General features: G+C 38.3%; 2 protein-coding genes across 14 annotated transcripts in view; one reads left to right on the top strand and one right to left on the bottom strand.

Annotated features, from left to right (window-relative positions):
• The window catches only part of EFCAB7 (EF-hand calcium binding domain 7), a 41,801-nt gene extending 22,230 nt beyond the window's left edge, over positions 1-19,571 (bottom strand). Inside the window, exons 1-6 of the mRNA XM_005284767.4 lie at positions 19,445-19,571; positions 16,591-16,778; positions 10,888-11,099; positions 8,767-8,853; positions 7,591-7,786; positions 6,578-6,702 (exon numbers count right to left, since the gene is read on the bottom strand). Coding sequence (XP_005284824.2) covers positions 6,578-6,702; positions 7,591-7,786; positions 8,767-8,853; positions 10,888-11,099; positions 16,591-16,777 — 807 coding nt within the window. The 5' untranslated portion in view covers position 16,778; positions 19,445-19,571. The remainder of the gene's footprint in view (positions 1-6,577; positions 6,703-7,590; positions 7,787-8,766; positions 8,854-10,887; positions 11,100-16,590; positions 16,779-19,444) is intronic.
• Positions 19,324-24,450, top strand: part of ITGB3BP (integrin subunit beta 3 binding protein) — a 51,158-nt gene continuing 46,031 nt past the window's right edge. For 9 of the 13 annotated variants that reach the window (XR_010589628.1, XR_010589627.1, XR_010589626.1 and 6 more), the window contains exon 1: positions 19,567-19,661. Coding sequence is in view for 3 of the 13 variants with exons in the window: in XM_024104877.3 (XP_023960645.1) it covers positions 19,567-19,661 (95 nt within the window). In the remaining 10 variants the exon portion in view is untranslated. Of the gene's footprint in view, positions 19,662-24,450 lie in introns of all 13 variants that reach the window. The other 4 variants (XR_010589632.1, XR_002888791.3, XR_010589631.1 and 1 more) reach the window with 2 other exon arrangements.

The following is a 24,450-nucleotide window of genomic DNA, read 5'->3' as shown; positions in this document are numbered from 1 at the left end:
TGGCCTTTTTCCTGATCCAGCAAAGGGACAGGTCCTCTGGTCGCAGAAGGCCCCAATCCGTAGGATAGGGTTAAAAGGACTGGGCCTACTGAAGCCTCACAAGACTGTGTGCTTGCTCTGAAGCTGAACTGGTAACCGCAAGGATCCCCTTCAGTGGGGGAAGAGAAGGAGGGTTAAGAACTGATCCTGCTAGAGTCCATGTTAAGGTTGGGGTTCATTCTGGTAAGCATATTAGCATGTGTGTATGTTCTTTTATTGTTTTGAAATATGTTTTCTCTGGAGTGTTTTTTACCTTACCAATAAAGCAGGCTTGCACAGGAAGTCTTTGTGGCAACTTATATCTGTAGCAATTACACTTGTTATCTGTCTTGAAAGAGAAGCAAGCAGGGACACTTGGGCAATCTGTCTGGGTTGGGCAGGGAACTGTGCAGTCTGGAAATAACCCAGTCAGAAGGGAGTGAGACGTGTCTCCACCCAACAATAGCTGGGGAGCTGGAAGCCTGAGAATGGGTACACTTGCTGGGTCAGTAAAGGGAAACCCAGGTGCACCGTGCAGTTGCCATTAACACTGACACAAGCTTGCCAGAATTTGGCTAAAGTCGGAATGAAAGATAAAAAAGGAAGATTGCGCTATTTGCATACAAGGTTTCTAGGGAAGTTATGTTGCTACTGCCAAGATACAACAACAATTATAGACTAGGTATTTTAAAAACGGCATGTTCCAAAATTTCCCTCAAGCTATCACTTGGAAAACAGAAACAAAGTCATTATAGGAGTGTTGTCACTGGATGTTTCCAACCTTGAGGGAAGAAAGGAATAACTGATTTTGCCTATTTTTGAAAATCCCTCAAGCTTTTTGTGGATATTTTCCTAGCAACGGAAGACTACTATCCTCTGACATTTTAGTCTATTGACATTGTTTTTGAGCACAGCTTAGCTTCTGGAACCTTTCCATTGTAGTTTTTGCATCTCATCTGTTTTAAACAACAATAAAACAGAGCATAATAAAATGCAATGTTTCTTGTAAGGATAATGCCCCATAACAACATTTTATGATAGATCTGTCTCCCTTAGTAAACTGCTTATTTAATTTTGTTCTAAGAAATTGGTAATTTTCTATGGCCCTTATCCTGTAATCACTACTGGACTTAGAGACAGATTCTCCATTGCACTTCACCTTATGTAACTTTTTACACCAGTGAAAAGTGAGTGTAAAATGCAGCCATTCTGACTAGATAGTGTTTTATACCCATTTATAGCCATTCTGACTAGACAGCATTTTGCACTGGTGTAATGACTACACGAAGTGAGGGACAACACAGAATTGGGCCCATAGCGTTTGCTACCCTAAATAGACTAATGGCACCAAGTACAACACTTCGTAGAGTTTGCAGGACTGGGCCCTATATGTAGATCTGCCCATTCATAACTGCATATCTCTAATCAGTCACTGAGTAACATAAGTCTTCCTTTGGGACCCATTACTGCACCACAAAGACAACAGAAGCAGGATCAAGCCCTTTTATAGCTAGCATCTTTCGTTTGAGGATCTAATGGTATGTTACAAACAAATTAAGACTCACAATATCAATTTGAGATAAGTAAATTTGCTTTAATTATCTGTAAAAAGAGTATAAAAGTACAGAGAAGTAAAATTTCCTTGAGCAAGGTCATCACAGCTATTGGGAGAAAAAAGGTTCTGCAGATCCTATCAAAAATACTTTCTCTACTTCCACATACAGCCTCTGAATCATTCATTTATTAAGAAACAATTATACAAAATAATAGAACAACCCCAAAAAGAAACCAGAGAAACAAATCCAACTGAAACAGTAACTTCAAACTATAGGAAGAAAAATATTCTTAACAAAATTTTGGAAACTCAGCTTTATTTTTATAAGCTAATTTGGGTGAATACTGATAATTCTGAATCTTATGATACTGGTAGCATCTGGAAACTATTGTAAACTCAAAGTACTTTATTATTATACATCTGTGATGCAAGCATGTTGACACTGCCATGTCAATTACCTCAAACTTGATCCCAAGTGACAATTATTTTAGCCTCAGCATCCAGAGTCTTTGGTAGCATATACATTATCTTCATTTCAGCCTGCCAATCATGCCAAATTCTGCTAACTTATAGTTTGTAACGTAGATCACTTTTTAGTGGTAACTGAGACTATGCGCAATTCACTTTTTTTTTAAGCCCTTGAAAAGAAGCTGATGATAAACTGTATGTTTTAGAATTCTTATAGAGCCTTTTTTCCATTTTAACAGAATTCCTCAACCTACACTGTGCCAAAAACTCTAAGCTCAGATACGCAAAGCTCCATGGGTATCTGGACATGCAATCCCTAAGGGGAACTAGGTATCCAGTCCCTTCCTCTAACCTACCATCTTTACTGCAAAGTTCTACCCATATAAAAGACTAACATGCTAGAGTTCTTCATATTTTTAAAATAATTTCAACAGGAACTAGGAGAGATAGTTAGTTATTTGGTTAGAAATAGACCTGATCTCAATGAGACCCCTGAATAGAGTCCGTTCAAAGTTTTACACTGACCTTTACCAAACAAACCCTGCCCCCTAGAAATATGATGGGGGAAGAGCCACCTAACCTGCAAAGAACAAATGGCAGAGAGAGAGAGAGAGAGAGAGAGAGAGGTGAAAAACAACTGGAGATCAATGGTGAAGGGGTTGAGATTGAGTGAAAGATGGAGTTCAATAAACCTATAAAAGAAGTTAGGGTCAACATTTTAAAATTATACTAAGTTTAGTGTTAACATAAATCAGTGCTAAAGGAAGAATGTGCAAGACAGCCCCTTATATCATTACTGAGGAGAATATTCCTCCCCAGGTGAACTGTTGTTACAGTATTCACATAACCTCTATTTACCCTAAAATCCTTATGCCGCAAAATGAGATTTGTCCTTGAAATTTGACAGAGCTGAGGAAATTAAACAAAAGCCTTTGGTTAACTCACTTTAGTCTCTAAACTTAATAGTTTACACAAATGTTTGAAAAACAAACCACCAGCATTTCAGGTGAGATGAAATTCAAGAGTTAAACTAATTAAATAGTAGGACTGGGTTTTAAGAGATTTAAAGGTACACAGTAAATTGTTTAAAGAGCAGCCAAATGTGTTGTATCTTTTCAAAAAGATAAAGTAAATTATCACATACAAAAATGCCTCTTAAAAAATAATTTCCTACCTTCCCTTTTTTACTAGAGCAGAGGTTCCCAAACTGATCCATAGACCATTGTTGGCCTGTGGGGAGTCACCTCACCACATATCTGATGGTTCTCCTTGTTTCCAACTGTAACATCCCATTAAAGACAGCTACTACTTTCCTACCATTGCTTTTTCATGTTAAGTAATTTAGGTAGTTATCACAAGGATGAGCTATAATCCCAAAATGCAGGGATTAAGTGGGTCTTGAGACAATTTTTCTCCATTCAGATGCAGTCGAACGCTATGAAATGGTTTGAGAGCCCTTGAGAATTCAAATACTGGCTTGTTATGCTTAAACAGAGCATGAGGTGGTGCTATACTCTCTTTAATTTATCAACAATATCACATTGCAAAAACGTGCATTATAAACGCTTAAAGAATACCTTCCTGGTTTGATTTTCAGCCTACATACAGTGTATTTTATTCCAATTCACAATGGAGAATGTGAAATGGAAAAGCACAAAATATAAGGTAAACTGGAAAACACACACTTACGTTTACTTTAATCAGTGAGAAAACATCAGAAAAGTGTTTATTGCTTTCAATACCCATCACGGGAGAATACTTTATTTTATGTAAGTCTTATATATTGGCATTCCAATTCTAAAGCATTATGGGGATTATAGGAAATGTCTAGTTACCTACACAAAAATGCAAATAAAAGGCATCTTTAGTGCAAGAGACTATTCATATACTTCAAGCCAAATCTTTAGATCAGTGCTTGGCCCTGATCTGCCAATACCTATCCTATCCCTACTGTCCTCCCTGCAAAACAGAATCTCACTAGTTCCATTGCAAGGGGCCCCTCCACACAGAGGGAGCAGGATTTATCCCTTCAGGAATAGGTCACAGAAATGTTTTACATTGTTGTTGTTACAGTTTGTTATAGGGTGTGTCTACACTGCATAGGGAGGTATGATTCCCACCGCAGGTAGACAGACTTGTGCTAGCTCAGCTGGACCTAGCGCACTAAAAATAGCAGTGCAGACGTTGTGGCATTACTCGTGGCTTGGGCTAGTCACCTAAATACAAGCCTGCCCAGCCCCCTGAGGTTTGAGCTCGGGTGGCTAGCTTGAACCACTGTCAGTGCCGCAAAGTCCACACTGCTATTTATAGTGCACTAGCTCATGTCTGTCTCCCGCACTAGGAATCACACCTCCCAGTGGCAGTGTAAACATATAGATAGAGTCCAACAGGTTGCTTATCACCATCTATACACCTTCCACTAATATGCTCATAACCATCTATAATACTATTCATGTCTGGAACATGCTCATGACAGATTATTAATTTACCCTTTACAAACTATTTAGAAATGGAACCTTAATGTGACCAGCTTCACAACACCCCTGTGAATTAGGGAAGCATTTTTATCCTTGTTTTACGGATGAGAAGCTAAGGCATAGAGAGCTGAAATGAGTTGCCCAAGGTCACACAGGTAGTCTTTGGAACAGCTGGGAACAGAACACAGATCTCCTGACTCCAACCTTGTGCCTGAATTGACCTAAGTGACCATCTTCCGCCCTCATAAGATTTAACAATATTTAATTTTTTGCAAATTGTTTTGACCTGGATATACTTGATGCCTGATTCTTGTTATTCTTTCCTGAGTGGGAGCCAAACAGAATATGATCTGTGCAGACTACAATTTGCTTTTGAAAAAAGAGGCCCCTTTTTAAGTTTTCTGTGGACACAGATGATAAATGGCTGGGAGTCTGTGGTGTTCTTTAAAATAATTAGTTAGATCCTTAAAATATTCGACATGCCTTTCTTTGAATTTGTCACACAGCTCCACTGAATAAAGAATATTTTGGAATTGGAAGTGTTATATTGTGCATAGGGTACACTAAGCTACATTTGTCCATGGCAATTTTAATGTATAAAGGTTCAAAGTGTTCTGAATTACACTATATTCAGCTATCAGACCAGTAACACCAGGGTTGGTCCAAGTCCACCAAAACAACACTTTCTAATTGTCCCAGAAAACAGATGAACTGTGGAGAAAAATAAATGTGAATATAAAATGAATGAGAACAATGTATGCTCTTAGGTCCTGATCCAAGGCCCAAGAAATCATTGGGTGTCTGTCCATTCATTTCAGTGAGCTTTGGCTAGGGCCCTTAGGTAGTATGGATGCAACAAGCAGTACCAGTTACATCTGTTTATTTTTATTGACCAATATTTGGTTTAATTTCTGAGGAAAGATATGCTGGTAATCACTAATGGTTACTTTCTAAAACTGCTTTTCATTAAAACTTTATTTGCTTGTGAAAATAAAGAGGGGTCCAATATTGGAAAACTATATGATTTTGCACACTACAGATCATGTTTGAACATGCTGGAACTGAGGTTAAATTGCATGGGGGTGCAGGTACCTAAACAGATTGAAAAAAAATTCCTCTGAGATCATGTTTTTAAATTTTAATATAGAACAAATGTCACTATCCAGCAATGTTAAAGATATAAAGGACTTCAGAGTTCAATAACAAATACAGAGTTGTTATTTGAAACAAAATGTACCTCATGAGAACAATCAGTTCAGTTTTCTAGCAGTAGTTATACTATGTGGTCATAACCATTTTTTCCCTTTTACACAGAGGTCTCAAGGTGCACATTTTTAATGTATCCTAGCAGTTTCCAGTTAATGTTTTATATTTCTGTAGCTATTATTTTCTGTTGAAAGAAAACTAGTAAAGGTTGAGTCAAGAAAGGGAAAACAAAGGAAAAAGATCAATATTAACACTCTACAAATATTGACTTAACAAAGTGACTTTGTTGTCTTTCTCCCACAGGAATTTATATTGAATGAGTGATTTATTTAAACAAAAATACTTATAGAACATATTAGTCTAAATATAAAATCAATATTTGCAGGCTACAGGATATATTTACAAATTAATGTTCATTGAACTGAATATGTTTGGAGAGCTGTTATTTATTTCCAATTACCATTCTTATAAAGGTTTATGATACAAATCTTTCAGACTACTTAAGCATTTAAAGTTCTCACCAATCTAATAAATTATTCAATTTTAAATTTCTCAAAAAGTCATTATATGTTTTATCCAACAGTGGTTTCATTTATAAAAATATACTTTGTTTTATTAAACCTTCACACCTGAAAAATTATTTTCAGTAACTGAATGTCAACACAACCAACAATATATAAAAATATTAATAATATTTTGCATCATGAAATCTCTCTGTAGTGTACAGCTGTCCTTGACAAACTACTAACATAAGAGAAAAAAATCAGAGGAAAACTGCTTCTATTTAACGTGCAACAATGTGTGTGCTTAAACGAAAACAGCATAATTTAAACAGAATTAACATACACAGTACCTTTACTGTGTTTGGCTCAATTAGCTCTGAATTTGTGTTACTGCTGGTGCCCATGCTGACGGTGGAAGAAACGGATGCTTTGCAACTTTGGGCGGATGAAGGCCTTGAAGAAGTTCTGTTGTCACCTATAACATAGATATTTATTTATTTACACTGTCTGTTTTCCATTGTTTCAGAATGTTACAAATGGTATTTATTTGTATATCTTTGCATTCAAAGTAACACACACAAAAACTAAAACTTCATTAAAATAAACTGAATTCTCTTCTGATTATTTAATCACCTGACCATAGGCTAGTACCACTACCACCATCTCCCTCCTTGTACACGTCAAGCAAGTATTCTTTACATTCCTTCTAGACCACACAATCCCAGTCTTTTCATTTCCTCTTGTCATATTTCTTTGCATTTTTTCAATTTCAGCATGATTTTTCCTTGAATTGAAACCAAAAGTGACTGATATGTTCTATGTACAAATGCAGATATTTAATATACTGTCATTATATTCCTGTAATCTTGGCCTTTCTTCAGTAAGGTACTTAAGCCTTTGTGTAATTTTAAGCACATGAGTAGACATATTGAAGTCAATAAGACTACTCACATGTTTAAATACCTTGCTTTAAAAATTCATGCTAATATCTTTCCTGTTGATAAATGTTTTAGGCTTCACTTCTTATCAGGATATGAGATAAATAGCCTGACATACTGCAATATCTGTACACTCATTTTCTCTCTTCCCTCTGGACTGTGTCACACAAGAATCAACTGATTTTAGTCCTAAGAAAAATTTGATGGTCTTAGATAAGAGATGCAGCCAAAGTCCGGTTGAGCAAGGGGCTCAGAAATCCGAGTGGCGCTTTTCTGTGGTTGCCAAAGTCAAAATTATTATTAGTCTAGTCTGTGCTAGTATGAGAAAAGTTTAAAAAAAAAAAAAGTTACTCAATCTGCTGATTCACTTGGGAGAATGGGCCCTGTCTCCTGGAATGGAGCCTCCCTGCATGAAAAGTAAATACCTCTCTTTGGTGCTGGCTTGTGATCAGTTTTCCTTGTGGTCCTTGATGATGGGTTTGATATTGGTGTTGTTGCCCTTTCAGAGGAGGTTTCAACTTGACTTCCAAACTGCTGACGTCTCAGTCTACTGTCAACTTCTAGTTTCTCTAGTGCAGTCTTACGACATTGCTCATTGGTTGTCATATATAATTTACAAAACTTTGCACAATGAAAAAGTGAAACATTATTTAATACAGTTTTAGGGGAAAACACACACATTAATAAGCACAGGATAAATCAATAGATGGAATCTAGTTTCTCTTGAAGCACAATGCTCATTTTATTTTCATGAATCAGAATGACCACTCTCAAGTGACATAGTAAAAATGGAGCCATGATTCAGTAGAGAGGTCGCACTATAAAATGAAAATGAAATATGAATTTCACCCCAACAGATGATTTATATTATCTGCTAGACATTTGTGGACTTGTTTTCATGTCTAATTTTTAATGGAGGGTTGTTGTTTTTCTGTGAAACTGTGTTTATGGTGCAAGTCTTTTGTGGACTGTTGACTGTTTAAAATTTAGTTATTGCTTAGAGGTACAGTTTGAAATAACATAAAACTGAAGAGATATTCTACTTTGAAAAATAGATGCCGAGTACACGCAATAACCTCCCCCACAAAAGAAATTGCATATTATCCAAGAAAGTACTTATAATATAGATTAAAAAGTCATTACAGTGCTAATGCATGCTGAATATCCAGGTTTGCTCTCATTTGCCACCCTTGACTTGCTACTGCTGCCAGTCCCACCCCTGGAACCAGGTTGTATCCTTGAACATAGCTAGATTCACCAGGACAAAGTGACCTTTGTTTGAGGATATTACCAAAGGAAGTGCATTGTGCGCCAGGGAAATGGTGCTCCCATATTATCTGTACAGCTCCTAGCACAATGGTGTCCTGGTCTATGACAAGGGTTCCTAGGCACTATGGCAATACTAATAATAAATAAATAAAATAATAATATGAAGCCCTTTGGGAACCATATCACCTGCACCAGCCCTGCCTCCAGCACTTGGTAATCTGCAAACTTCAAAATATCAGCACTAAAACCTAGGAGTGTGGTTTAGGAAGTAGCTATAGAATTTGATTAATCCAACATCATATACAAAAGTATTGTCACCTTGTTTACCATACCTTGTTGTAATCAAGCTTGCCATTGCTGTTTACATCAGCCAATTTAGTGATGGCATTCACTTCCTCTACAGTCATCTTCTCACCTCTCTGTGATAAACAGTTTAAATGTCAGTTCCTACTAAAGAACATTGTTCACCGACATCACTGGTTTGAAGATTACTCAAAGGAATAGGTATACTTTAGCATTCGTTCCAGAAATCTTATCTGAAGCACATTTACATTTTTTTGAGTTTGAATCCCCAAAATAGTGATCAGCATTGTAAATGATATTTGAATGTATTTGAAACACTACTAAATACTTGGAAGATGAATAACTAAGCTCATGCAATTTCAAGGTCCCATTCTACAAGCCCTCCATGTGTGGAACTAATGTTGACTTTAGTAGGCGTCCAGGCACTGAGGATTTGTAGCATAGCAACTCCCAGTCAATTAAATTCATATTTATATGTAACCCATGCCTGCTGGGTGTGGTGCTGTGTCCCCCTCTAGTGGCAACTAGACCACTTAGAGATTAATGAGTCTGCTAACAGAGAGGTGGCTCTTAGCTCATACAGTAGATACTCATGCATTTAGCTCCAGAGGTCCTAGGTTCAATCCCAGTGTTACATATAATCTAATTAACATATTACAACCAAGAGCTAATTAATAATGTTTAATTAATTAAATTAATTAATAATAATTAATAGTGTTTTACATTTTAGACACTTATTTAGGCTGTTATATTAAGCCCATGCTGAGTTCTTTTACACTGGTTCCTTATAAAATGGTGGATTTACTTTAAATTAGACCTACTGATTTTATAGCCCTTCATGGTGTTGGCTATAGCTATATTCAAGACCTGCTTCTTTCACCTTGTACTACACAAAGATCATTTCCCTGTTGTTGCTACTATCTATACTATCATACAGCACCTGATTGTTAAGGGTCCTGCCATCTGTCTATGTCAGGGGTCGGCAACCTTTCAGAAGTGGTGTGCCGAGTCTTCATTTATTCACTCTAATCTAGTTTTGCGAGCCAGTAATACATTTTAACGTTTTTAGAAGGTCTCTTTGTATAAGTCTATAATATATAACTAAACTATTGTTATATGTAAAGTAAATAAGGTTTTTAAAATGTTTAAGAAGCTTCATTTAAAATTAAATTAAAATGCAGAGCCCCCTGGACTGCCAGGAACCAGGCAGTGTGAGTGCCACTGAAAATCAGCTCGCGTGCCGCCTTTGGCATGCGTGTCATAGGTTGCCGACCCCTGGTCTATGTGGACCCTGCTGCTGCGCATTAAATGCTTCATATTGCACACATCAAAGTATACTATGGAACTTTTAGTGAGCAGCAGCACGGTTCACATGGCCTGGCCACTTAGTGTGCAACAAGCTATTGCACTGTAAATTCATACACCACCTTGCTATGCACTATGCTTCTAGCTCTATCACAGCTTACATTGTGCAACTTGATGAGGTAAGAGGCTGAGCTCAGGGGTATGGCTGCAGTGATGTGGTATTTTTGTCATGGCTGTAATGGGATCATGGACCCCATAATTATCATGTTTAGGAGAGGGGGGGAAGTTATTTCTGAGCATGAATGAGACAAAATGTGTGAAGGGAGGATAATAACTGAACAAACTTTACTAAGTTAATGAAACTGTCCCATTGGGCTGCAAAAGGCCCTTTCAAGAGCAGGGGATTTGCATAGAAGTTGCTGGAACAAAACAATACTAGGCACTGAACTTAGCAAGGACTGTGTGCTTCCAATTCAGCTGCACCAGTGCGGGTCAGATAGGTCGTGTTTCCTTAAAAAAAGTAATTTAATTATTTTTCTGTTGATCTTCATACATTATGGGCTGGAATTGAGAGCAGTTGGGTGACCATCCAGCTTCAGGACTGTAAGGGGAAAGAAATAAGAAAGACGGAGAGAAAGATAGCCAAGGGAGTATGACACTTAAAAAGAAATCATTAAAATAATTCAGATATATATTGTTTCCCCCTAAAAAAAATCAATTTTTGAATATTCAGGATTGTTTCTGTGATTTTTAAAATTTTAAAAGATTGGTTCTTCTGCTATACCAATTTTATGAAAATTATAGCTCTATATCAAAATTTGTAATTTACCTTCCACGAGACTTACCATTGTAAGAATTTTATAAAGTTCAGTGTGTAAAATATATCCATCATTATTTGTATCTACTTTTAAAAATGCTTTGAGCAGTTCTGTTTTTGTAGCTGGTTTTTCTTTTTTTAAGATATTACAAAAATCATCAAAATTCAGTGTGGTGGTCTGGGGAGTCCAGTACTGATTAACCGTCGTCTGAGATGGATTTCTTCCAGCCTGTTGAAGCACTGCACAATAAAATATAATATCAACTCTTCATTGACACTGACAGACAAAATAGATATGATTTTTTCAAACTATCCTGTAATCATTTCATAGGTTACGGCAGGTTTTTTTTAATCCAATCAATCAAAGGCAAAAGTAGGCACGAATGATAAACCTTTGCTTAACTGCAGTAGCTGTGATATGGGTGTAGACTCAATCTTGTGTTCCTGATTTAATGCTACCCGGGGGACCATCCTGTGCACCCGCATTGGGAAGGAAGAGGGTGCAAGGCTACCCATACCGGGTTAGCAGCATGAAGGTCAGAGAAGCCTAAGCCTCTGATGGGGTACTACATTCCCACTGTACGTTTCTTTCCCTCCCAATGCACTCAATGGCATACTGGGGAAGTGCACTATGCCAGATACAGGCTGGGTCTAAGTGCTACTAGAACTATGTGCCGCCTCATACACAGGGCTGTGGCAAAGCCACAATTTAGCCCTTAGGATCCAGTCAGCAGCAGTCTCTTACTTGTGTACACAGAACCACTGAACTCAATGGGACTACTCACAAAAGTAAGACCTGCAAGATCAGACCCTCAATCAGGCAAAATACCCACTGACTTGAAAGGGAAATTCCTCCCTACTCCCCCCACAAGTAGTAAATGTGGGATTTGGCCCACTGTGTGTAATCCACAGGCTTTAATATAACAACCTGTTATTTGTAAAGCCACATATTCTGGGCCAGATCCATCTACTGAGATCAATGAGAGTCTTTCCGTTTACTTTAATAGGAATTGGGTCAGGCTCTCAGTGCACAGCCTACCATAAATGAGCTGTAGAATTGTTTTTGCATCAACCAAATAGTTCATATTATAAAACATGAATTTCAAATGTATAAAAAAAAAATTCCCAGTAAACTGTTAGATAGTAAAATAATAAATAAACAATAAACTTAATAATAAAATCAATCATAAAAAATAAAATAATAATAATAAAGCTGATAAAATGGCTGCAACAAGTCCCACTGCTCCTGCGTATGGCAGTTGCAGAAGTTGGATTTCCTAGTTCTAGCTAGCTTCTGAAAAATCTTCACTTACATTAGGCTTTCATCAGTTTATAATGTGAAGAAGGTATTAACTTAAATTCAAGCTAAACTCAAATATGCTGTCTAGTTAATAAGATGTCATAACCCGCCACCCACTTCAGAGAATTAGATGGTTTAGGAGAACTCTCTAGGTAGGTCAGTAGTTTGCTTTTTATCCAGATCTGTAATGACTAAGTCTTTACCGGCTCAGAGCTGTTCAGTAGCCTATCTGAAATGAGTTGGTGGTATCATCACAATTCTTAGTAGATGGGCCGTATAAAGAAAGACTCTCCAAAGAACCCCTTTTCATAATTGGCACCTTTATTGCTAATCTAAGGTGTGACCGCCAAGGACCAAAGGGGCACAAAGTGGAGGCTGGTGAATATGGGATAGCTCGTGTCTTTATTCATGTACCTCTTGTACATTCATGTACATAGCAACTGTTTTGGCATTTCTGTTTCAAGGTCAGCTACGGAAGGGCAATCATTCTCAATGTGTGTTGTTATGTGGATAACCCAGTCTCGTGGGCTGTCAATCTAGCACCCTACATGAACTGATTATTCACTTGTATTTAAATAAATGTGTTTTGATAAATATACGGCAAGATGCTGCTACCTGTATCATTTATCATTCAAGGGAGATCAGTGATTGCTACAAACATATCTCCCAAGACCATATTTTTGAAAGACTGTTTAGACCGCATCTTTTATTTATGTTTCTTTAACTGGATTCTGCTAAATGCCTGAGTAACAAGATAGGACATTACATTATAGTACATTCAGTGAGCAACTACGACTCCTCTAAGGTTTTGTCGAAGCAGGCTCTAAATTAATAGCACAGTTTGTGTTATTAACCAAACATCATGTAACCACAGATGCTTCAATATTGACACCACTGATTTGATTCTTTGCCAGGATTTACGCTAAGCTTTTACATAAGCCTATAATGACTCTTACATTACAAGTTTAAAAGGGAAAAAAAGTTCATACACAGGTCTGAGAAGACTGGGAGCCTGAACTAGTAATTGCCCTTTCTTAGCTGACCTTGAAACCAAAATGCCTAAACACTTGCTATGTGCCCAAGTAGCATATGGATAGAGATGAAAGGCCCAGCACATATATAAAAGAGATGACATTTGTTCACACCACTCTTATTTTAAAACCATCATTAGGATGTTATACAGGGGCTTCTATCTTAACCCTGACAGTCTGCAGAAGACTGAGTCATATGCTGAAAGAGTATGCTTGTTAGAGAATGGTATTTCAAGTACTGGTATTTGGAGAGAAGCTTTCAGTATGAAACCATCAGATTTACATGCTAACTGGCTTCCTGGTAAAAAGCTCACATGATGTAACATGGACAAAGATTAAAGAGAATGAAAGTCTGGAGATAATGAATTTTATGCTAATGAAAAGAGGACTACAGTGCCCCTAAATATTATGACTGACCATAGTGTGTCAGAATGCTTTTCTATTTACTTTTTGTTTGTTCTGTGATTACATAACCTCTGTGGTTTTCTACAAAGATGCCATTCCCTGGCACCATAATCTACTATTGATAAACCCTTAGCAAGCAACACGGCAGCATTGCCAATTCCAAGTGTTCAAAAATCATATTAGCTTCAAAATCATGAGGGTTTTTTAAAAAATACAAACTTGAGTTCTTTTTATATGCCTCCTGGTTTTTAGCCTTTTTACGGTTCATGTTTTCAAGCTTTTCTCTGCAACCATGAGGCCTAGAAACTTTTATTTTAAAAAAAAAAAGTAAGCTAAGTTTTTCTCTTAATCATAGGACTCCAGGTTCTGGGGCTTTAAGAAAAACACCAAATACTGTGATACATTATAAAAGTTGGCAACACTGAAGCTTAACAGATTTCTAGATGGAACTGTGAAAGCTATTCCAAATATTCATTTAACAGAATAATTAATTAAAACATTTTAAGTAAACCAATTCCCAGCCCCTAGCCCAACTTAGAAACCATTTTTTTTCACTAACTTAATAAATGATAATAATTAATGGAGATATCCTATCTCCTAAAACTGGAAGGGACCTTGAAAGGTCATTAAGTCCAGCCCCCTGCCTTCACTAGCAGGACCAAGTACTGATTTTGCCCCAGGTCCCTAAGTGGCCCCCTCAAGGATTGAACTCACAACCCTGGGTTTAGCAGGCCAATGCTCAAACAATTGAGCTACCCCTCCCGCCAGTTACTGTGTAAATTGGTTGTTTTCATAGTTCCACCCAATTAGATGTGGAACTTTGAGTTATTTTTGTAGACTTTTTCTAAGCATCATAATTTTCAATCAAGTATTTATACTTACGACTACTAACTGCATTTACCAAACCAAAAAGATACATTGTTGGACTGTTGCGGATGTCACCTAATCACACAATGAATAGAATAATACTAGGGCTGTTAAGCGATTAAAAAAATTAATCGTGATTAATCGCACTGTTAAATAATAATAGAATACTATTTATTTAAATATTTTGGATGCTTTCTACATTTTCAAATATATTGATTTAAAGTACAACACAGAATACAAAGTGTACAGTGCTCACTTTATATTTAATTTTTGATTACAAGTATTTGCACTGTCAAAAACCAAAAGAAATAGTATTTTTCAATTCACCTAATACAAGTACTGTAGTGCAATCTCTTTATCGTGAAAGTTGAACTTACAAATATAGAATTATATAAAAAAACCTGCATTCAAAAATAAAACAATGTAAGATTTTAGAGCCTGCAAGTCCACTCAATCCTACTTCTTGTTCAGCCAATCGCTCAGACAAACAAGTTTGTTTATATTTGCAGGAGATAATGCTGCCCGCTTCTTGTTTACAATGTCACCTGAAAGTGAGACCTGTAAAAATGATAAATAAAAGAAACAGTATATGTCCCCTGAAATGGTGGTTGAAACATGAAAGGACATATGAATCTTTAGCACATCTGGCATGTAAATATCTTGCGAGGTTGGCTACAAAGGTCAGCTACAAATGCCTGTTCTCACTTTCTGGTGACACTGTAAATAAGAAGATGGCAGCATTATCTCCTGTAAATGTAAACAAACTTCTTTGTCTTAGTGATTGTCTGAACAAGAAATAGGACTGAGTGGACTTGTAGGCTCTGAAGTTTTACATTGTTTTGTTTTTGAGTGCAGTTATATAACAACAACAAAATCTATATTTGTAAGTTGCACTTTCACGACAAAGATTGCACTAGAGTACTTGTCTGAGGTTAATTGAAAAATACTATTTCTTTTGTTTGTTATTTTTACAGTGCAAATATTTGTAATAAAAAATAGTATACACTTTGATTTCAATTACAACACAGAATACAATACGTATGAAAATGTAGAAAAACATCCAAAATATTTAAAAAATTTCAATTGGTATTCTATTGTTTAACAGTGCAATTAAAGATGCGATTAATCACGATTAATTTTTTTAATTGCATTTAATTTTTTTGACTTAATCGCATGAGTTAACTGCGATTAATCGACAGCCCAAAATAATATTGATAAAAGAATAAAACATCTGGCTTGAAATTTAGGAAATTGAGAAGTGCTTTAACTTAAGGTACATTTATATTTTTAAAAAATTAATGTACGTAGTTCTTATGAAACACTGAAGTCATCCATTTATGCACAAAACACATTCAGCATAGGTAGGGAAAGTTTTTCACATATCACATAGTCAGTGTTTCTCAACCCTGATCTGGGGGACCATGACTCGGGGTGAAAGGGTAGGTCAATCTCCATCTCTAATTTAACAACTTTTCTGATGAGACTGCAAACCACTGTGCCAATTAATGCCAGTTGCCATGGTGATTTTCTGTGCTAGGGACACTTGTCCACTAGAAACTGAACTGAGAATAACTCATTGTAATTTATCAGAGAGAGGAAAACACTTTATTGCAAAATGTCACCACCACAGAGCAGTATTCAGGCCCACCGCAAGTAGGCAACGATGCCACCATCAAATGTGCTGCTGTTAAATAACTCACTTAGGCCCCCCAATAGCTGATAGGTGGTATTGACTTTTGCTCATTCAGAGTGGTGATTTAGAGGTGAAAGGCTCTGTATATCGTTCCCACTTCCATGAACCATCCAATACCTAGTAATATAGATTAGGAATTTGAGGGAAATGAAAACTATTGAGATAAAGTACTTTCTGTAAACTATTTGAAAAACTATGATATATTTTATAATAGGTATAAACCTTGGAAGTGTCTTTATAGATACAGCCACTGATGCTTGAAAACCCAAACCCCACCAAGAACTGCCTGAATCCTTAAAAGAAGCTATTGTGACCAAGCTCCATTACGCGCTGGGGTATTTCCACCAGTGAAATGCTGGCTGTTGGTTTGAAAATCAACCACTGTAATCTTCACACACAAAATTCAAGTAAAGAAAATGATCTCCTACTCATTACCTAAACAGAGTTGTTCTTTTGATTTAATATTTTCTAAGCTGCTTTTAAAAACAGCTAGGTAGGCTGCTCTGCAGTTCATATAAAAAGTCTCCTCTTCAGAATACTGCGATTTCTTTGCTTGACAATTTTCTGAGAGTATGGTTTTCTCACAGGAGAGGGATGCATTACTTCCAGGACTGCTGGCCATTCTGTGAATAATACAAACATATTTAAAGTCTTTTGCTTTTGCTTTCATAGTGCGTAAGTATGTCTCTGTTCTGTCCCCTCACGCACAGATTCAATTAAACTCTCTTTGAATCTGTTTCTCTGTTGTAAAATGGGGATAATGCTACTTAACTGCCTTTGTAAAGTGCTTTGATATTCATGAATTTAAACTATGTAAGTGCTAAGTAATATTCATTATTATTTATTTATCTACACTGAATGCAAACACAGTAGCAAATTTTCCAAGATACCATGTGAGGTGATGCATCCTTAGCCAAAATTAGAATTAAGCCTCTAGGAATTTCTCTGGTTTAAAGCCCATATTCAGAAGAATTTTTTTCCTAGCTATAATTTCTTTAAAAGCATGTCTAACAGTGGAAACACTGTCAAAATTTTACACATCTATCCTTCAAACACATAAAGTTAAGCATATCCATTCAAATCAATGAAACTATTCAAATGCTTAAAATTAAGCATGGTATAAGCATTTGCAGCATTTAGGACCTTAAACTACAACAATACCATCACAAAACTGCACAAAACAGAATGGGGGAAAATCCAGATTTTTTTTCAATAATTGAAATAATTCAAGACAATAACACATTTTGCTCATAAACGGCAGTGAACTTTAACAGTGGTTTTCTTCTTTACCAAAGGTGATTAAGGTTTTTAGAAGGCCATCACAGAGGCACACTAAATTGTGCTGTACTGTTGGCCTAACAGCCTCTAACATTATTTTATCCAGCGTTGACTTCTGAAAATATATTCCCGTATAATAAATTGAATATCTCAAGTTGAACAACAAGATAACGGCATAGGTAGGGTCCCCTTCAGGACTCATTGGATTCTTACTCAGGAGGGCTAAATCACTCGCAGTTTCCTGAGTTATATAGGTCTTTTTCACTTGGGAAAGAAAGATAATAATCGCTTATCATGGATGAAGTACCCTATTTATAATACACAGACCGCCTGCCTGACACTTTCATATTACACTGGCATTAGAAGGACCCCACAGGGACACAGTGATGCAGTCTGGTACTGCAAACGGGTGTCACTATAATTAAGCACCAGTGTTACACTCACAAAATGGAAGTGGGTTAAAGTCAAGGAGGAAAAGGAGAATAAATGTTAATTTTCCAGTAACTAGCTTTATAAAATATGAACTGTTGTTTATGCCCCTCAGCCCACTCATTACCAACCGATTTATTATTTGTGTAGCAGGTGGTGCTGCCAATTTGTGCAGCACAAAGGTGCTGCCAATGTTATTTGAAGTCTAGTGTGCAATAGTTTTCCAAGGGGACTGGTGGAAGCTCCACGGCTTGGGTCATTAAAATCTCAACTGTACAGATGATGAAGCACTAACATATATATACAGTAAGGAACAACTGTGCATCAGAGGAAAGGAGAGGGACTAGATGACCTAACAGTTCTCCCCAAGGTTCTTGAGAAAAGAAGACTGAGGTGGGAGCTGATAACAGTCTTCAACTATGTTAAGGGCTGTTACAAAGAATCATAGAATATTAGGGTTGGAAGGGACGTCAGGAGGTCATCTAGTCCAAACCCCTGCTCAAAGCAGGACCCATCCCCAGACAGATTTTTACCCCAATTCTCTAAATGGCCCCCTCAAGGATTGAACTCGCAACCCAGGGTTTAGCAGGCTAATGCTCAAACCACTGAGATTGTGATTAATTGTCCTCCAGATCCACCGAAGGTTGGACAAGAAGTAATCAGTTTAATCTGCAGCAAGCGAGATTTAGGTTGACTATTAGGATAAACTTTCTAATTACAAGGGTAGTTAAGCATTGGAATAGGCTTCCAAGGGAGGTTGTGGCGTCCCCATCCCTGGAGGTTTTCAAGAACAGGTTGGACAAACACCTGTCAGGGATGGTCTAGGTTTACTTTTTTCTGCCTCAGGGCTAGATGACCTCTACAAGCCCTTTCCAGCCCTACATTTCTATGATGAGTTCTGTAATCAAAATTCTAGTTTCTCCCATTTCATCATAGGAAAGGCAAACCTACCAGGTCTCACTCCTTTGGAAACAACAAGCTCTCTCTCTCTTACCACATTATTTTAAGCCACTTCCTAAACATCTCCCCTTCTGCCCACAGAATCCTGATTCTGTGTGTTTCAGTGAGATTTCAAACCTAGTTTAGGGCAATTTAACCCTCCAGATTACATCCCACCACCCCCAGTGTTTCACTGACGAGCTCTAAACCACTAGCACAGTGGGTCTCAAACTTTTGTACTGGTGGTGACCCCTTTCACATAGCAAGCCTTTGAGTGCAACTCCCTCTAATAAATAAATAAAAACAAAACCACTTTTTTGGATATTTAACACCATTATAAATGCTGGAGGCAAAGCGGGGTTTGGGGTGGAGGCTGACAGACCCCCATGTAATAAGCTCGTGACCCCCTGAGAGCCCCTGCACAAGCAGCACCCGGGGGACTGAGGCTGTTGTCAAGGGGCACTGGCGGACGCGGTCTCTTTCCAGCTGAGGGGATTTTGCTCCCTTCTCCCGATTTGCTTTGTAAACGAACATGCCCAGCCCCTAAACGGGAGCGAGAAGGGCCGGGGGCTCCCACAGAGGCCGTGCATGGGAAGGGGCAGAAGGAAAGGGGAGGGGATGCAGTGACCCCTCCTGTGCTGACCTGGGGGAGGGGGGATCCTTTTTTCGTCCCTTGCCCCGGCCCGCCGCCGTGCGCCCTCCGCCTCGGTGCGTCGGGTACGGGCCGCCCCCGGGCTGAACGGAACCGGCCGCCTCCTCTGGATAATGTTTCCAACCGGTGGGGTTTGGGTGGTGCACGGCGGGCGGGAACCGAGAAGCCCCGGAGGTGCAGGAGCGGCTCCCAGCGCTGCCATCATGCCGTAGGTAGCGGGCAGGGCAGGGCAGGGCAGGGCAGCCGGCCCGGGGGTATTGGTGGTGAGAAGGGGGCAGGTGTTGGGGGCAACGGGGTAGAGTTGGGGGGCAGGCGCTGGTGGGGAGGGCGGGAGTTGGGCGCGGGAGGGGACAAGAGCTGGGGACAGGATCTGGGGGCGAGGGGACAAGAGCTGGGGGGCAGAAGCTGGGGGGCAGGAGTTGGGGGCGGGAGGGGACAAGAGCTGGGGGGCAGAAGCTGGGAGACACGAACGCTGACTTGAAGTCGAGCCTTAAATCCCTTCCATCTGCACGTCAGCTTGGAAAGGGCTGTACTGGCTGTGGCCAAAACTTTCAAACCTGGCTGCTTAAAGTTACCAGCTAAATAAGCTGCCCCTTTGGGGGGAGGGTTCCCCTAGAGTCGCTGAGCCCCTCACAGATGCCAGTGTGTGTGAAGATCCTTTCAAATTTGGGTGCCTTAAAGTTCGGCACCTAAATAAGTGGTCATTCCCTGTAACATCCCCGGCAGTTAAGTGAGTCCTCAGCGCCTCTGAGAAGCAGGTTACTATTTAAGTGCTTAAAATTAAGCTACCCCAGTTTGAAAATGTTAAGTGTTTCTACATAGAGTGCCACCAAAATTCAGCCATGAGGACTGCTACTAGCCCCCATCTCACTGCACAGTAGCAGGGGTGGAAAAGGAGATTTTGATTCGTGTCAATGTGGAGCAGATTTAAAACATAGTTAATTCTACCACAACAAACAGGAATCTCTGAATTTTTATTTGACTGATGTTTTCCTACAAATATCAGTTTTGTATATAATGTTAACCCAAAGGCGATTTTTTTTTTAAGGCAAAGTTATTTTAGTAGGGGAGTTTTATTACCAGTCTTCTCACCAAGTCACCTTGGGCGAGTCAGTTAACTTATTTGTACCGCAGATGAAGCTGCTACTTATCTACCTCCGAAATGTGTTCTATTGCATGATTAATCCTTGGATAAATGGTGATGTAGAAGAACACGGTGGTAAAGTGCATGTGACTTCTTCATGCCCATGAAAGTGAGAAAATGACAGCAGCTGCTTGAGATGTGGTAGCTGTTGGGCTGTAACACCCACTATTGGTACTTCAGGTTCTAGTGGACAGCTGCTCTGGGCTCTTCCTAGCTGCCATTATAAGGGTTGATCTCCACTATACTTTGCTTCCACAGATTTTTTTCTACATTCTTTCTGTTTGAGTCGTTCTAGTTCCTGCTTCTCCTGTTGTTGGTAACTTCCCAACCAACAGCAGAGGATTCTGAATACCAGTGGAGAAAGTGAATCAAGTCTTGTTAATTTCACTGCTGCTTAGCAAGGCTGTGAGTAGCAATAGAGACTCTGCAGCAGTCTGCTTGCAGACTTGGGCAGACAACACTGCAACCATTCACAGTCTGATAACAGATAGTTATCTTAGCAACTATAGATTTTCTTTAGATTAGATTTTATATTTAATGAAAGCTTAAATTCTTCAGTAATTGATGACTTAGGCCCAACATTTGTTAGTCAAGTCAAAGCTTCCTGTCGACCACTGGAAGTAGGTTTCTTCAAGTCCAAATTATGATTCTATTCTAGAACCTGAAAGAAGACAAGTGTGGCTTAAATAATTTGCGATCTCAGACAATAATCTTTCTAAACTTCTTATGAAATTTACTAGCCTTGGATTGCAGTACTTGAGTGCATTCCTCATTTTATTTCTTCCACGTTGTCTTTTACATTTCAGTTTGAACCTGGAAAATAGTAATATTTTTTTCTTCAAGCTTTGCCAGCTGATATGCCATTTTCCCCTTTAGTTCTTCCTGTTTCTCTATATGTAAATACCATCTAGTTATTTCTCTACTAAGAGCCAAATAGAGATTTTAGCAATGTGGCCAATTGAAAAGTCAATTACAACTAAAAACATTGTGAAGTTTTATTATGTTGTCTTACTGTGACATCAGAATGCATTGGGGTGAAAATTTTATAACCCACATTTGTATAAAAAGATGAAATACAGATTTCCTCAGTTTAAATGCTGTTTTCACACTGGTATTCAGGGTGGAAACTACATAAAAGATTCTTTTGAGTGTATGTTCTTGTATTTCCACTAACAATGAGAGAGGTGTATTCACACTAAAAATATAACTTCCTTATTAAAGTCTTCATGCTGTCATTACTTAGAATAGGATTATGGTATAGTGCAGTGGTTCTCAACCCACGGCCTAATTAGCACACAGCTGCGGCCCACCTCAGCTGTATGCTAAAGGCCAGCCCGCGGAGTTCCCAACTGCCCAGCATGGTTGCATCTGGGCAGCCGCCTGGCCCCGCAAGCTCCAGGGTTGGGGTCAGGCAGCTGCCCAGCCCTGCATATGCAGCCCACAATGATAAATAAGTTGAGAACCACTGATATAGTGGGATTTGAGGTTTGTGATTCAATCAGTGACCTCCTGTGTGACCTCTTTATACTTAGTTCCCTGCAATACTAATCACCTACCATACCACGTTTTTGTAAAACTTAATGTCTTTCTATAAAGTGAGTTAGAAAATAGTAAGGTTGAAAGTGTGTGTCAATGGAGTCTATATAACACCCAAAAATGCATTGTGATTTCCTCAGAATAAATGTTCCATTAAGCAATACAGCCACTTCATCATTCCATATACTACTTCATTTATTACCACCTCATGCAAATACCTTTCCTCACTCATCTTCAATTTATTTCATTTATAATTTGCTTAAATACATGCAAAGTTTAAAAAAAAAATCTTAGTGTACCAGGAGACTAAAATCTCAAGTCCTTACCAAGGGCTAGATGGTGAAACCCATACTCTCTCTGATGAGCAGTTACTCACATGAATATTTTCACTGAAGTAAATAGGAGTATTTTTGTAAGTAAATGCTCACCAGTGTTAGCAAGAGACTCTCAATCTGGCCTAAAGGGATTTTCCAATATGTTGTAACAAACTATAGTTATAACTTTTTTTTAGATTGGTAAATATTATGTGTAAAGTACCAATTACCAGTATGTATATACTTACATAAACATTCAACACCATCTACAGTGCACAATTAAGAAAACAAAATGAACTCTGTCCCTGGAGATTTTGGATCAACTTGAGGGTAGGGGTCTCAGGTAAATGAGCTCTTGTACACTGTAGTTTCATGTGCTTGGTTTTTCCTTCCTCTTCCCTACTTGTGCAGACTGTGACATTTACTACTGTCCTGGTGCTGTAGTAACTTTGTCCAGCCATGGCAGGAAGAGAGTTGGAACTAATGGAGGTGATGCTACTGCCCTCTATATCATAAAGTAGTGTGGGGTTCTCATTTCCACGGTTTAGATTGTGTTGAGCTTTCTCTCCTCTCCCCCATAGGCATCTTTTTGAATGTACATGGGAGGGAGGGAGATACCTGTGGCCCAGTGGGGCTCCTTTTTAATTTCCCAAATGAACTTTGTTTCAGAGCTTTTAGCCAAGGACAGTGGTTTGGACTTTAAGACCCCCAGTCTTACATGATCCTGACTGAATTATAGTTGATTAGTGATTTACCTGCCCCTCGTTAGGGCATCAGAGGGGATACTCTCAGGTGGGATAGAATCTAATGCTTTCACTGGAAAATGCAAGGCTTAGATGATCACAGAAGGCATTACGCAGCCTCTTCTGATGTAGAAGTACTTACCTAAGAATCTGCCTCTAAAGCTGCATAGCTCAAGGGGCTTATAGAGGTTCCACAGGCCAACAGAGGCAAATTTGGGCCAACTAGAACTCTTGCTTTACACACTATCTGACAGATTTTAAATAATATGGGGCTGACTATTCCACAACTTTTTCTCCAAGAAATTTCCCAAATCCCTATAATTTAGGATTTCCATGCAGTTTTTCATTTGCCCTCATCATAAAGCTACCTGAAGTCCAGATTCTGCTGTACTTTGGCTTCTAGCTCCCTTTGAAGTCCATCATAAAAACTTCCATCATAACATAGAATCAGAAATGTAGGGCTGGAAGGGATGCCTTAGTATAACATGCAAATACATTGGCCCCCAGAGCACCCTAACCGAGAGAATGTATGAATGTATATAATGTTTTTCTGCTGCCACTGGGGTTGAAGATATAATGGAGTCTGCATTCCTTAAGCAACATGGGTCACTATATTAAAACAAAAACAAAAAACCCCACACACGTTGTAAAGAATTCCATCAAACTGTTACACCTTTGACTGTCCCTTGGCAAAAATTTGTTGTTGTTTTTTTAATATAGAAACTGTAAATCTTACATGTTTGGCTTTTTTTAATATAGTATTTTTCTATTATCTTTTTTAAAATACAGATAATTTTAAACCAGTGTTATCTCATACAATAATATTACATGAATAATATTTCAAGATGCATTTTTAATTCATTTTTTGGATGCTTTTGCATTTGAAACTCAAACAGTAGCACACTCTAAACAAGGGTATATTTTAAATGAGGTCATCTTACTTGCTAATGAGTCAAAACAATCTTCTACAAGGTGAAATCTGTGCAGTTACATTTTGAAGTAAAGTGCATTTTCCAAAGCTTGTTTAATCTGAAATGAATGAGTAAAGTTCTTATAGAATGACTTTATAAAGATTTTTATAATTTTCTAGTTACTTTATATAATGCTTTAAGCTATTGTTTAAGATTTAAGAAAGCACTTAAGTTGCAGTTGTCTCTGGGTAAAATAGTCTTAATTTATGTTGACCTTTCTTTCCTTTGAGTATTTAGCCTGCATTCAATAAAATTTTGATGACTGCTCTTTAGAAGACAGCTGTACGAT

Source organism: Chrysemys picta, chromosome 8 (assembly GCF_011386835.1).
Source record: "Chrysemys picta bellii isolate R12L10 chromosome 8, ASM1138683v2, whole genome shotgun sequence".
NCBI lineage: Eukaryota > Metazoa > Chordata > Testudines > Emydidae > Chrysemys > Chrysemys picta.
This window is presented reverse-complemented; position numbering and strand designations above follow the sequence as displayed.